This window comes from Tasmannia lanceolata, unplaced genomic scaffold (assembly GCF_043159265.1).
Source record: "Tasmannia lanceolata isolate RefF3 unplaced genomic scaffold, GAP_Taslan_0.1 ptg000015l, whole genome shotgun sequence".
Classification (NCBI taxonomy): domain Eukaryota; kingdom Viridiplantae; phylum Streptophyta; class Magnoliopsida; order Canellales; family Winteraceae; genus Tasmannia; species Tasmannia lanceolata.
The window spans coordinates 58,496,945-58,510,525 of NW_027518692.1; the positions used below are offsets into that span (position 1 = coordinate 58,496,945).

Here is a 13,581-nt window from a genome sequence, read left to right on the forward strand (position 1 = left end):
TTAAGCCGAATAAATAGAGAAGACCGGGAGAGCTTTAGCCCAAGAAATGAGTAGTGTGATGATCCTAGAGAAAGAGATGAATGCACTTTTGGCCACGTGCTTAAAAATACACGCATTTCTTTCTTTCCACAAAACCCAAATGGAAGCCATCAACACTATATTCCATAAGGTCTTGCCCTTTCTGTCCTAGGGGCAAAGCTCCAGCTATCCAATAGTTCTGACATGTGATCAGGAAAAACCCAGGAGACCATGAACAAATCCAAGATCTTACTCCAAATCTCTCTAGCATACATGCAATGGATCAGTATGTGGGAGGCAAACTGATGCAGGTGCATCTTGCGCACTCAAGAAGATCAACGGTCAAGATCATTAGAAACTTGATCGGACCGTCAGAATCCCTCTAATCAGAAGATATTACGCGGCACTCAAATCAACGGTCCACGTTGATTACTACTCTTCAAGAGAGTCCTATTTTAGTTTGATTTTATTTAAGATTTGCTTTAAGTAATTTTAGAAATTTTCTCTAGATGTGACGTCCAAGAAAAGGAATTAGTTAATAGTTTCACTTTTATATAGATTTAGTTAGAGGATATTTAGGAATTTGATTGAGGTTAGGAGTTTTATTGTTTTGGGAAGTTTCTTTAGAGTAGGAAATTAATTAACGTATTATTAGGATTAGGATTAGTCTTTTCAAAAGCCTATAAATAGGCATCATTGTAAAATGTTTTGATCATTATTGGAATAAAATTTGGTTGCCTATTGTTGCTTTTTAGAGAACGTCCACTAGAGCTACCTGTTGCTCTTTTGACCCTCTATGAGAGAGCCACCTGCTGGTATCTCTACAACAAGCCATCTGCTGCTTGTTTTTGCCGTCTCAATTCAATCTGCCACTACGCCCATGCATTATTTGGTATCAGAGCTTAGGGAACAGACGATTCCATCTCCTTTGTAATCTTGGGTTAAAAAAAAAGAAGAAAAGCCCCCACCATGCCTTCACCACGATCTCAATTAGATCTAATATTGGAGAAGATGAAGAATATTATTAAGATCCAGGAAGATATGTATCAGAGGCGGTAAGAGATTTACGAGAGAAGAGAAAATATGATTCAACAGCTTCGGGGAGTGATCCAACGGTTGAATGAACATCTTGATGAAAAGGAAAGATCAACGTTGAGTTTGTCAACAAAGGATATTGAAGATTCCCTTGAAGAAGATAAAATTCAAGAAGAAGATCCATCGAAAATAGATGAATCTCTTCAAGATGCCGATGATAACGAATCGATTAGAAATGATCTCACACCAGAAAACCATCATGTTTGCCTCGAAGAATACGAAGCCCTTGATCCCGATCAACGTGACAGCTACTTTCTGCCTTCGCCGCCAAAATTTGAAGACCACATCGACGACCCACTTTCCGATCGAATCAGATCCCATCGTCCGTTGATGCATGCCAAAGTAATTTTCAAGTGGAAATATCTAATTCGTTGGAAAGGCCTCCAGTTCGAAGTCGGAGCCACATCTAGCAACCTTGATCTGAATTCGTGGTCGAGTTCTTTTCAAGAAAGGGAGTCTGATGCAGGTGCATCTTGCGCACTCAAGAAGATCAACGGTTAAGATCATTAGAAACTTGATCGGACCGTCAGAATCCCTCTAATCAGTAGCTATTACGCGGCACTCAAATCAACGGGCCACGTTGATTACTACTCTTCAAGAGAGTCCTATTTTAGTTTGATTTTATTTAAGATCTGCTTTAAGTAATTTTAGCAATTTTCTTTAGATGTGACGTCCAAGAAAAAGAATTAGTTAATAGTTTCACTTTTATATAGATTTAGTTAGAGGATTTTTAGGAATTTGATTGAGGTCAGGAGTTTTATTGTTTTGGGAAGTTTCTTTAGAGTAGGAAATTAATTAACGTATGATTAGGATTATGATTAGTCTTTTCAGAAGCCTATAAATAGGCATCATTGTAAAATGTTTTGATCATTATTGGAATAAAATTTGATTGCCTACTGTTGCTTTTTAGAGAACGTCCACTAGAACCACCTGTTGCTCTTTTGACCCTCTATGAGAGAGCCACCTGCTGCTATCTCTACAACAAGCCATCTGTTGCTTGTTTTTGCCGCCTCAATTCAATCTGCCACTACGCCCATGCGTTACAGACTCACCCGCTCCCATACATAGAGTACAATGATTAATAATATTGACGGAGATGATCAACGGTCTGGATCCTGCTCTGAAAAGCTGACCGGCCCAATAATCTAACTCTAGGGGGTGCTGGGATGCTCCATACCTTGGAAAGCTGTGTGGGAGGGGAACAAGAAGCGAAAGGAAGGAAGAAGAATATTTGACGAAGAAATGTCCGGAGGCATTCAAAATCCAGATGCTTGTGTCCTTTCCTGGCTTCCCAATATAATGAGATTCCAATAGATGAATTAAGGAAGCCATCCTATCCACTTCCCTATCAAAAAAGTTCCTTCTGAAATCTATTTTCCATGGACCGCATTTCCATTTCTCTTTAAGTAGTCCTTCACAAAAGCATCCTCATTCGAAGCTACTCTGAAACTTAAAATTTCCTTTATATTCTCATCTGTCTTTTCAATTCTAGATCCCTCTACCTAGATAGCACTAATCCGATTTCCCTTCCCCTTGCATGGCAATCCCATGGAAGTAAGCCGTGTTCTTGTCACCTTCCTGAATCCGTTTAACTCTAGACCTTTGCTTCCACTGAATCTCCTCCTAAGGAAGCAATCTGTTATATTCCTCTTTGATTGAGTCTTGTCTCTCCACTTCCGATGGATGCATCCTCCCCTCCTCTTCCAAAGAAATGAAGTTTTGCAATTCGAGTAGGATCCATTCTCCCGTCCTCTTCCAAATGACCGAGGTTCTTAATTACTTATTTAACCATGACTTATAAGAGGAATGATAGATGCCAGGGTGTCCCTGCATAAAGAGCCAAAAAAAGGGCCCTTGATTGGATTCACGTCATTAAGTGCAACCGAATTTACTTTCTCAACCGATTTTAAAAAGGTTACCGAAAATGACGTGGATCCAATCAAGGGCCCTTTTCGGTTCTTTATGGAAATGTTCACTTGCAACTATACTTCCTCGAGTTATAATTACATTGGGAGATTAATCCCATGTTTATGCAATTATATACAGCGCTATCTATATAGGGGAATGCTAAACTGAAGAGCACCTTTGAGAAAAGTCAGTCACAAGGGCGACCCATTGGATATTTGGATCTATCACCCAACTCCATTTTGCCCTTCAGCTTAGCATTCTCTATCACACACATAAATGAACGGTTTGGATCATCCTATGAGGAGAGAGAGAGGAACTTACCCAGTTTCCAATCACTATTTCCAAAGTGGTATACGACCTACTCCACTTTGGGGTAAATGACAAAGGAAGGGATAAGTCACGTCCCCCTCACGAATGGTAAGACATATTACCTGTGGCCACTCAAACAACTACCATATTTCGTCGAGGGTAAATGAATGTTATCACATGAAATCACCTAGTTCATTCCTCCCTTGGGCTCCATGGTTCAAATCTCCCTTTCATCAGACAATCTTATTCGTCCGATCGAATGTCGGTTGATCGAATGGTAGCCATTAATAAGGGTGGAACAACATAATGGATGGCCTAGATCGACAAGGTGGGGCCCACATGTAAGCAGCGTGGATTGGCCACCCTAGTTGGACCAATTCGGTAATGAATTGACGTATTTAGAGCTGCATGTTGGCATTTGAGTAAAAGGACATTAGACCAGGGAATTTAATTAGCAAATAAATGAAAACTAATTGAGTCATTAGAACAAACTAATTATTCATTAAACATACAAAATAAAAGCGGTAGATCACAGTAAAGATAATATAAAATAATCAAATTTTAATTAGAGATAATTAAGTGGAGTCATTTGATTTTTCAGTTATAAAATTTGCTTTATTAGTCGCTGAACATATTTACACCCAAAATGTGATTAAAAATGTTCCTTTTCAACGGTTAGTCTAATTAATAATCGGAAGAAAGTTGAAATGACTAAACACCCCTGGATTTTGCCACATAGAAATTCAGATAGTCCACTACTGATTAGTGTAGATCGTTTCAGCCAATAAGAATGGGAGTGATCAGGACCGTCCAAGTTGGTGGATTGTGAGGCCACCCTCCATCTTCCTATCAATGAGTGGCCTGTATGTAAGGACGGTGTAAACAACTAAGTTTAAAATAAGAGAGGTACTGTGGGGCCCACTTCATAGGATGATCCAAACAGTTTATTTGTTAGGCCACAACGTAAATAGCCTGTACCCTATAAATCATCTGCATAGGATGACGGATGACCCCAACCCTCTTATCTATCGGGGCCTGCACATTCCCTGACAGATCAGAGAGTTAGAATCATCCTAATGTAATGATTTTTGTGGTGTAAGCTATCTACCTTGTGGCCCAACAAATGAACGGTTTGGATCATCATATTAAGTGGGCCCCACAATACTTTTTGAAAAATACTAGACTTCACCTGCACGGTGCACACACCACATAATATCTCTCGTACAATAGTTCACATTCATCGCGCAATCTAAAGAAATCTTGGATTGGCTTAAAATTTTGGGTTCATCCATGGTTGAGCAGAGCCACAGGCACAAAGCGTCACAAATTTACATTGTTGGCCTCCCCGGCCTTGGAGGAGAGCAATGTAACTAGATTTTTGTACGAGGATTTATTTGTCATTTTATAAAAAATCTTAGGTTGGCTCCTTTTTAGTACGTTACGAAGAACATAGGCAATGGATTATCCAGTCATAAATATTCCTATATTTTTGCCGAGGCCTTAAATTTAGCAAAGCCTATGAATGCCCGCCACGTGAAAATAGTTCGGCTAAAAAGACTTTATAAACTATAGAAACATGTATAACTGCGTAATCATTTTTCCTTTACTCCCTCTTAACACTACTAACAAAGGAAGTTTAAGAGTCACAATTATTGTGCAATTCTAACCGTCCGATCAAACCCATAATCGAGGGCTATAATGCCATGGAAATCAATTCATTTCTCCTTTGGTAATAAAAAGTTAAAAACCACCCCACCCAGCACCCAACATTCATCAATTCTCCAATCTCTCATGGAGTATGACAGGAAAATCAGAGAGGATTTTGCTTACCCACCAACATTTTCCTTTGAAAATGGCTCTGAACCTAATTTTGGAGGTGGGTTTCCCTTTGAAGCCCCTTCTTCAAAAGGGTTCCCTATTGAGGGTTTTTCATCAAATTCAAAATTTGGCTTCTCAGCGACCCCCTACATCGATCGTTCCGATGATTTTCGAAATGGGTATTTGCCGGGTTTATCCAATGGTTATGTTAATGGAACTATCAACAATTTCCAAAATAAGAATGTTTTGATTTATCTGGGGAAATCTATGGAGAGGATTGAACAAGATCAGAACAATATAATGAATTTTCTAAATGCGGACCCGGCGAGTTTCGGATCACCCAATGAAATTTCATGCATAACTGGTGACAATGGAATTTATGGGGAAGAGTGTGTGAACAAGAAGAGCATGCCAATGAAAAGAATTTCTAGAAGTCATAAGAGATCCAAAGTGACCAAAGGGCAATGGTCAATGGAAGAAGATAGGTAAGAAAAATCTTTTTTTTTGGGTGTTTTATTCATGGTTTTTTAGTCTTATTATGTCATTTTCTATGTCTGATTTTTTATATTCCTTTAATCTTATTTGTGGGTACTCAAATGTTCATCTTTGTGTTGATCGAACATTTCCAATCTTATGTTTTTGTGTTTGATTTTTATGTTGATTACAAATATTTTTAGGGTTTATAAAATGATATTTCTATTGATGATCAAATATTTCATATCTCTTCTATTGTTTGATTTTTCTGTTCTTAAATTGATTTTGTTGATTTGCGTAGATTGTTGATACGTTTGGTACAACAATTTGGAGTGAGGAAATGGTGCCAGATTGCTCCCATGTTGAATGGAAGAGTAGGAAAGCAATGCAGAGAAAGATGGCACAATCATCTAAGGCCTAACATCAAGGTTTCTTTCTTCTATTCTCTTCTTTCCTCCTACCATTGATACATAGTTTCTTGTTGAATTAATTCCTACAGATCATCTATTTCATTCTTTCATCACATGCATGTATCATACATACATACATACATACACAAAGGCTATTGATATTGGCACTACCATGTTTTGATAATTGCAGTAACTCATTTTGTCTTTTATCATTTAAACATCTGTCAAAGGTTACTACAGTCCCAAAGAGCTCTCAGAACCAATTAAAAAAGAAAAGATAAACTCAGTTTGTGCAATTTTATAATAAAACATCGTAGTGTCAATATTAGTATGTGTGTGATGTAAATGGAATTACTAGGCCATTTCACGGCTTACTTTTGCAGGAGGTAACAGCCACCTCAGATGAATTGAATGAATATGACAAAATCTGTTAAAAAGTAAGCAAGAGCAAAAGTGGGCAACAAAATGGCTTTCCACGAAATTTCTAGCATGCACATTCGCATATGTGCGAATAATTATGCTCTTCATGCCACGCGTTAATGTAAATGCATGCATCTACTAATAACACAACGCTAATCTTTTGACTCTAGTGCTACTAATATTTGCAATACCATGTTTTGATAATGTGGCAAACTCTTCTTGTCTTTTATTATTTAACCAGTTGTGTCAAAGGCTATTACAATTCTCAAAACGGAAATGATATCACCACTGCTGTATTTTAATGAACGCACTGCTTACTTTATTAAAAAGTACGGTACGGCCCACACCATAGGATGATCCAAACTGTCCATTAGATGGGCCATAGCATAAATAGGTTGTGCCCCAAAAATCATTTCCATAGGTTGATCGTAATCCTCTGAAATATAGAGGGACTGAATACTAGAGGGTTGATCCTAACTCTCTATAGATGAGAAATGAACGGACTAGATCTTAAGATGGAAGTGAATGAAGGATATCTCCGAGACCGGAGGTTTTTCTCGCCAGAGAGAGAGAGAGAGCGGGAGGATGCTTTAAACATAAGGCTCCGTAATCGTCCCTGACATTTAGTATAATTACTAATCTGTCCAACTGTAGATTTTTTTAAAACAGGGGCATTTATGTCTAATTCGACGGGAGGACTGACGCAGAGATATCAATAGCACAAATGTCATGCCATGCGAATTTTTAAAAGGACCCACCTTGATCCACGGTTAATATTGGCGCCGTGCCCAAAATTCACCTCCATCGAACAATCTTAAGCATCCAAACCAAGGAAATGATATCAAAATTTAGGTTAGGGAAATGAAATCTTCCCCCACTTAAACAGATAAAATCCCCCCCCCTTTAACGGTTTCTGTGAGAATGGTTCACAGCTCAAGGATAAATTCACCCTTTTTAACGTTTTTCTTTTGCCTTTAAAACTTAACGAATAACTTAGGGTGGGGGGAGATTTTAACCGTCAGAGGGAGAAAATATCATTTCCCTTTAGGTTATCTTTTAATTTTCACCTAAAAATAGCTACAGCTTTGCTGTATAAAGATGATGTTGCGTTTCTAGGGGTGTAAACGAGCTGAGACCGGGCAAGCCCGGCCAAGCTTGGCTCGGCTCGTTAAGCTCAAAAGCTCAGCTCGGTTAGGCTCGCGAGCCTTATCGAGCTCGGGTTTTATTAAGTTCACACCCCTCATCTTCCCTGGACAGCCCAATCTAGTGTAATTTGACTACTCTTTTTACAGTACGGGGGGTGGTCCAAGTAACAAATGGGGTTCCAAAAAAGAAGTGACATTTAAATTCTTAATGAGCCGAGCCGAGCCGAGCTTGGCCTAGCTCGGGCTCGGCTCGGCTCGTTAAGGATTCGAGCCAAGCTCGAGCGAGACCGAGCCAAAATTGACACCCTTATGCGTTTCTCAACACCACCCCCCCCCCCCCCCCCCCCCCCCCCCCCGTCCCGCCCCGTCCCGCCCCGCGGGGGCTAAAAAAAAATGAGAGAGAGCTAATAGAATCATGTGGGTCCTACTTCCATGAGTACTGTGTAACGAGTGTTACACTTCAAACCATTACCCTTATTTCATTATTGTGTATTTTGATTATTTCACATGAACATTGTTTAATTAATTTCATTATTGATGCAGAAGGATACTTGGAGTGAGGAAGAAGACAGGATTTTAATCCAAGCCCATTCACAGATAGGGAACAAATGGGCAGAAATTGCAAAGAGATTACCGGGACGAACTGAAAACTCCATTAAAAACCATTGGAATGCAACCAAGAGGAGGCAATTTTCCCGGCGAAAGTGTCAAACCTCAAAATACCCAAAAACAAGCTCCATTCTACAAGATTACATCAAGAGTCTGATTTTGGGAACATCAAACCATCAAAAAAATGCAAAGAACCCTAATAACTCCATGGTCCTAACAAGTAGACCAACGCCACAGGAAAATCCAGACTTTTGTTGCACCGACGGATTAGTCCCTAATTACGAATATAATGAGCTTATGGAATTTCCCATCAGGGACACAAATGTAATAGTGCTGGCAAAATGTGATGATGTGTCACTTTTTGAAGAGATGATGTTGCCAGAGGCTTCCTTTGTGGATGAGGGTTTCATGGAGATGGATCTGTCATTGGCTAGTTCATTTTCCATGCCATGTGAGAATCTGAAGAGGGAGATTGATTTGATGGAGATGATTAACCAAAGCAACAACAAGTTTTAAGAGATCTTCTTAGCTTTCATCCACGTATGAAAGCTTAGATAACTGTTACAAAATTTCAGGTCTAAGACCCTTGAAAGTGAATGAAGATTAAGAACAAGGAAAAGGGTTGTGTTGGAATGACATTTTTGTAACTTGAGAGACAGACTAATTTTCTTTCTTCTTTCCTTTTTAATGATAGAGAGACTGATTTTCTTCGGGAATATCTTACCTATATTTGAAATAATAGATGATATTATCTTTCTTTCTGGATTTTGATTCAATTGTGAATCATTCAATCAGCCTATCAGCCTATAAAATCCATGCAAAAGTACGTGGAGAAGTCATCCATTTACAAAGGAACCATGTAATAGCCAAAATGTTCATCAAATCATGATTTGAGTTGGTTGTTATGTGTCCCAACACATGGGCCTACTTGGTGGGGCCCCATATCTCCCAATCAATGGCGAGGTCATCCATCTGATTACCAATTTGACCATGATATGGCGGATCATTTTATTTTTACATTACTGTATGTGCTATCGACTTCATTGGTACTGTCACTTTCTGGCCGCAGAGAGGTATACCATCAACCATTGTTTCAAATTTCGTTTTCAGAATATGTTTCGGTCCTCACCAAAACCACAATTTCAAAATTTTGGCCAAAATCCGACGAAACCATTAAAATTAATATTTTATTCCATACCAAATTTCGGGTAAATGTTAAGGAATAAAAAAAATCAAGATTTTTGGTGAATTTCCTTAAATTTCGGTCGTAATGTAACATTTTGGGTATCCCCAATTTCAGTTTTGGGTTTGACCGAATCCCGAAATTTTGGATTTCAGTCGAAATTTAAAACCACGCCATCAACTAGAGAGCTATTGACCACTAATTACTCGCTCGCTGCCCAATTGGGCGCTATATTTCAAGTTTGTTATCTCTCTTTGGCTCAGTCAGCCGGGAGCGCTCATTTGTAAACAGAGTTGCATACGTAAGGTTATGTGAATAAGTAGAGGAATTGTACGACTATTTTGAAGAATGCTGAACAAAAGTGCCCTTCACAAAATCCTGGCCGCAAGGGTGCCCCATCTGTATTTTTAACGACACCGTAAATACAGAATTAAAGGGATGATAAATGCTGTTGGGTGGTCTGGATCCAATGGGTCGCTAGTTATTTCCAAGGGCATTCTTCAGACTTAGTTAATGATCCATGTAGACGAACCCAACTAGTGTCACTTTGTCTAGTTAGACATAGTTAATTTGAGCCAGGTAGATCCTTTCAACTTTTTCATGAAAATTTTCTAAAGGATTCATTAGCCGAACCCAACAGTTTGGGACAAAGGCTTAGCTGAGTTGAGTTGAGTTGAGTTTATTAAAACTTCAGACAACATAGTAGAAAAAGTACTAGAGAATGAAAACAATGCTACTCAAGAGGCTTAAGAAAAGAATAGAAACGGTTATATCTTAACCAATGTGAATCTGTAAAGTCCTAAAACGAAAATCTATCAACAGGACTCAAATGGGAAAAAATGCTTACTCAAGAGGCTCAATCAAATGATAGAGCTATTACCTCTTAGGCAATGTGAATCTGTATTAAGTCCTAAGGAATGAAAATCTATCAACCATCTTGATTCTTATCGAAACCATGACCAACCCCGGTGTCTCAATTATAGATTTAGACCAAACATTTGTTCATGCTAATGGGTTGCTTCAAATCCACAAGAAAGGGGACATTAAGATCAAGTAAATTCGAAACAAGCTTTACCTCTGGCTTAAGATTATTAATGCGACTTCATATGGTCTCTCAGAACTTGGTCAGATGAGAAAAGCCTGAAACAAAATGGGCATTTGTACTCCTCCTTGATCTTCATCTGCTCAGAACTGGATTCCCCACCCCCTTCCTTGCCAATCAGGTTCTCAATTTCGTGAGAATTTAGTTTTTCATCTGCTGTTGGGCCAGTAGATACATATGTCCCAATGCTTTTTTCGCTAATCTCAAACCTCATCTTCTTAAGTGATTCCGAGCCCAATTCAAAATCATGATCATGATCCTTAACTCTTTTACTCCGAGTGCAGTTCCCCAATCCTGCATCGACTTGATTGGATTTAGTCTCCTTAGTTGAACCCCTCCTTAATTCAGTGTCAGAACAATTCAATAGATTCATTTTACTAAATTCCATCAGTTCAATATCAGGACAATCAGCACTGCTTTCCTTACACAAATCTTTGCACAATTCTTCATCTGAAATTCCATATCCAGTTTCTCCACCCAAGAATTCTGCATGTGAGACGTCTATGTTACTGTCAAACTCATCATCACACTCATACCCATCATCAGAAATATCTGATTCAACCTTCCTGATCATGTCCCTAAAAACCCCGGATTCGAAAACACCAGTTTCAGATCTCTTCGTTCCAAACTGATCATTCCCATTATCAGAACCATACAATTCTTGTTCCTTCTCTCTTGGTATTTTCATCTCTTTCGCCTCTTTTCCACCACAATCAAAATTCCCATCTCTTTTCTCAATAATTTCTGACTTAACCACTAAAACATCAGAATTACTATCAGAAGACTTTCCAACTGAAATTGTCCTGCCCCAAGAACCCACATCCTCAGACATCATCATCGATCTCGAAGCCCCGTCTTTCTTTTCTTGCTCACTCTCAGAAACAGAAGAAGAAGAAGAAGAAGAAGAAGAATTATTTGATCTCTCCATGTTACCAACCAAGGACTAGTCACAATACTTCTGTTGTAGATCTTCTTCAATCAATGGAAATCCAAATGCTAAGGAAACAAAAGAACCAAGAAAAAGCCAGATAAAAAACCAACTAAAAAATATTAGTTCAGACAAAAAGAACTAGAAGGGTTCTGTTCTTGATATTCTTCCATGAATAGAAATCCAACTTCCAAAGAAATAAAGGTAACCCAGATAATGGAAACAGAAAACGAAAGAAAAGCTCAAATAGGATTTGAAAATCCAATCATGTCAATGGTATTCTTGATGAACTTATCTCAGACAAAAGAATGGGTTTTGTTCTTGATATTCTTTCATGAATAGAAATCCAACTTCCAAAGAAACGTAGGTACCCAATAATGGGATTAGAAAACCAAAGAAAAGCTGAAATCAGATATGAAAATCCAATCAGGTCCTGGGTTTTCTTGCTGAACCTAGCTCACATTCCAATGGCTTCTTGATCAAGACAAAGATCTTGGAATTGAAAGATAAATGTAGAAAATCTAATTTCAACGAATGGGTCTTGGAATTGGAAGATAAAGGAAGAAAATCTATCTAAATTGCCAGCTGCAATAGAAATTTGCCAAGTACGTTCTGAGTTTTAAATAATATGTAACAGTTTGATAAGTGGGTGCTTGGATCTAGTGGAAAATTTGCCAAGAAAAATTCCAGGTTAGTAGGTTTGCAATTTATTTTGAACTTAGGGAAATTTTCCATGAAAAATGAATTTACCAAAAGCCACGGGAAAAGTTTTTTCATGCATATTCATCCTAGTGGGGTCCTCCTTGACAAAAAAACAAAAAACAAAAACAAAACAAAAACCAGAGGTCGATTGGACAATCATAACCATATGATCAAATTATTATTTTTTGGCTGAATTCATATACTTTGCCTACAGTCATTTTCCTGTATATTTGATGATATTGATTGAACGAATATGCTTTGAAAATCAATGATGTGCGCACAAATGGATGATTTAGATCGAACTATCTTTATTAATCACCCAAAGACAATAGAAGGAAAATGATAAGGAAATTCCACTGTATAATCAATTAAAAACCAAAAAAGTGGGCCACATGGAGATTAAGGGGAGTCCGATAATAGGTTTAGGGCTGGCAATCGGTTGTCATAATCTCAAATGAACAGGGCCTAAATGGATACTGAATAGACTAGTCTAACTGAAAATACGGGCTTTTTAATCCCAGCCATCCACGGGAAAGTGGATGGGCTGATTTCTGGCAACGTTGCAAGAAAGTTGAACTCCACTCATGTTTTTTTCTCTGAAAAGAGACAAATGGAATGTGGAGAGGATATATACCACACCAAAAACACAAGCACTAAAAAAGGAATACTTGGGAATATAAGGCTCTGGTCTATCTCTCCCTATATGACAGAGGTACTTGAATCGGAACAATTGGGAAAACAAAAGAAAAGAAACATCTCTACTCGTTTTTTCTGTATTTTCAGTTGCCTAGCTGCCAATGTAGATGTATGTGCGGAGATGCGAATGCTTAGATGAATGTGCGGCCACACAAGGTTAGATCGAATTAAAAATGAAGACATCCGTAAAAAGGTGGGGTAGCACCAATTGAGTAGAAGATTAGAGAGCACCGCTTAAGATGGTTTGGGCATATTCAGTGTAGGCCTATGAATGCTCCAGTGAGAAGAAATAACTCGTGCCAAGTTGATGGAGTAAAAAGAGGTAGGAGCAGACCGAAAACAACTTGGGTAGAAACAGTGGGGAAAGACTTGAGGGCTAGGAACATAACAGATAACATGACCTTGGCTAGGAAAGAATGGAAGAAAATGATCCATGTACACCAACCCAACTAGTGTCAGGATTAGACTTAGTCAATTTGAGCTGGGTAGATCCTTTCACCTTCTTCATGAAAATTTTCTAAATGATTAATTAGCCGACCCCAACTAGTTTGGGACAATGGCTTAGTTGAGTTGAGTTGAGTTTTCAGTTGCCTAGCCACCAGTCAACGTACCTTCCGAATGCAAAACCAAGTTGGCCTTGTTGAATTAATGACTAAGGGGCCGTTTGGATACAGGTTTTAGAATCTTGGATCTCCTCAAAATTGTGGATGGAAGAATAGAGAAGGAGACCATCAGTCGTTTTCTGATTTCTCGCCCTTCTTTCC

At 38.6% G+C, this 13,581-nt stretch overlaps 2 protein-coding genes across 2 annotated transcripts; one reads left to right on the forward strand and one right to left on the reverse strand.

Moving 5' to 3' along the window:
- The first annotated feature begins 5,413 nt into the window (after nucleotides 1-5,413).
- LOC143892479 (transcription factor MYB98-like) lies at nucleotides 5,414-8,911 on the forward strand. Its single transcript, XM_077397117.1, has 3 exons — nucleotides 5,414-5,633; nucleotides 5,924-6,050; nucleotides 8,141-8,911. The coding sequence occupies exons 1-3, from the start codon at nucleotides 5,416-5,418 to the stop codon at nucleotides 8,720-8,722; spliced, it is 927 nt and encodes a 308-aa protein (XP_077253232.1). The 5' UTR covers nucleotides 5,414-5,415; the 3' UTR covers nucleotides 8,723-8,911.
- Nucleotides 8,912-10,480: 1,569 nt separating this feature from the next.
- LOC143892108 (uncharacterized) lies at nucleotides 10,481-11,419 on the reverse strand. The gene has a single exon (XM_077396574.1). The coding sequence runs from the start codon at nucleotides 11,417-11,419 to the stop codon at nucleotides 10,481-10,483; it is 939 nt and encodes a 312-aa protein (XP_077252689.1).
- Between the last annotated feature and the right edge of the window lie 2,162 nt (nucleotides 11,420-13,581).

What these genes read in the sequence shown, in the direction of transcription:
- LOC143892479 (XM_077397117.1), top strand. Translation starts at nt 5,416, where the DNA reads ATGGAGAGGATTGAACAAGATCAGAACAATATAATGAATTTTCTAAAT. An exon ending in TGGTCAATGGAAGAAGATAG is followed by an intron (nt 5,634 to 5,923) that starts GTAAGAAAAATC and finishes TGATTTGCGTAG; the next exon opens with ATTGTTGATACGTTTGGTAC. An exon ending in ATCTAAGGCCTAACATCAAG is followed by an intron (nt 6,051 to 8,140) that starts GTTTCTTTCTTC and finishes TTATTGATGCAG; the next exon opens with AAGGATACTTGGAGTGAGGA.
- LOC143892108 (XM_077396574.1), bottom strand. Translation starts at nt 11,419, where the DNA reads ATGGAGAGATCAAATAATTCTTCTTCTTCTTCTTCTTCTTCTTCTGTT.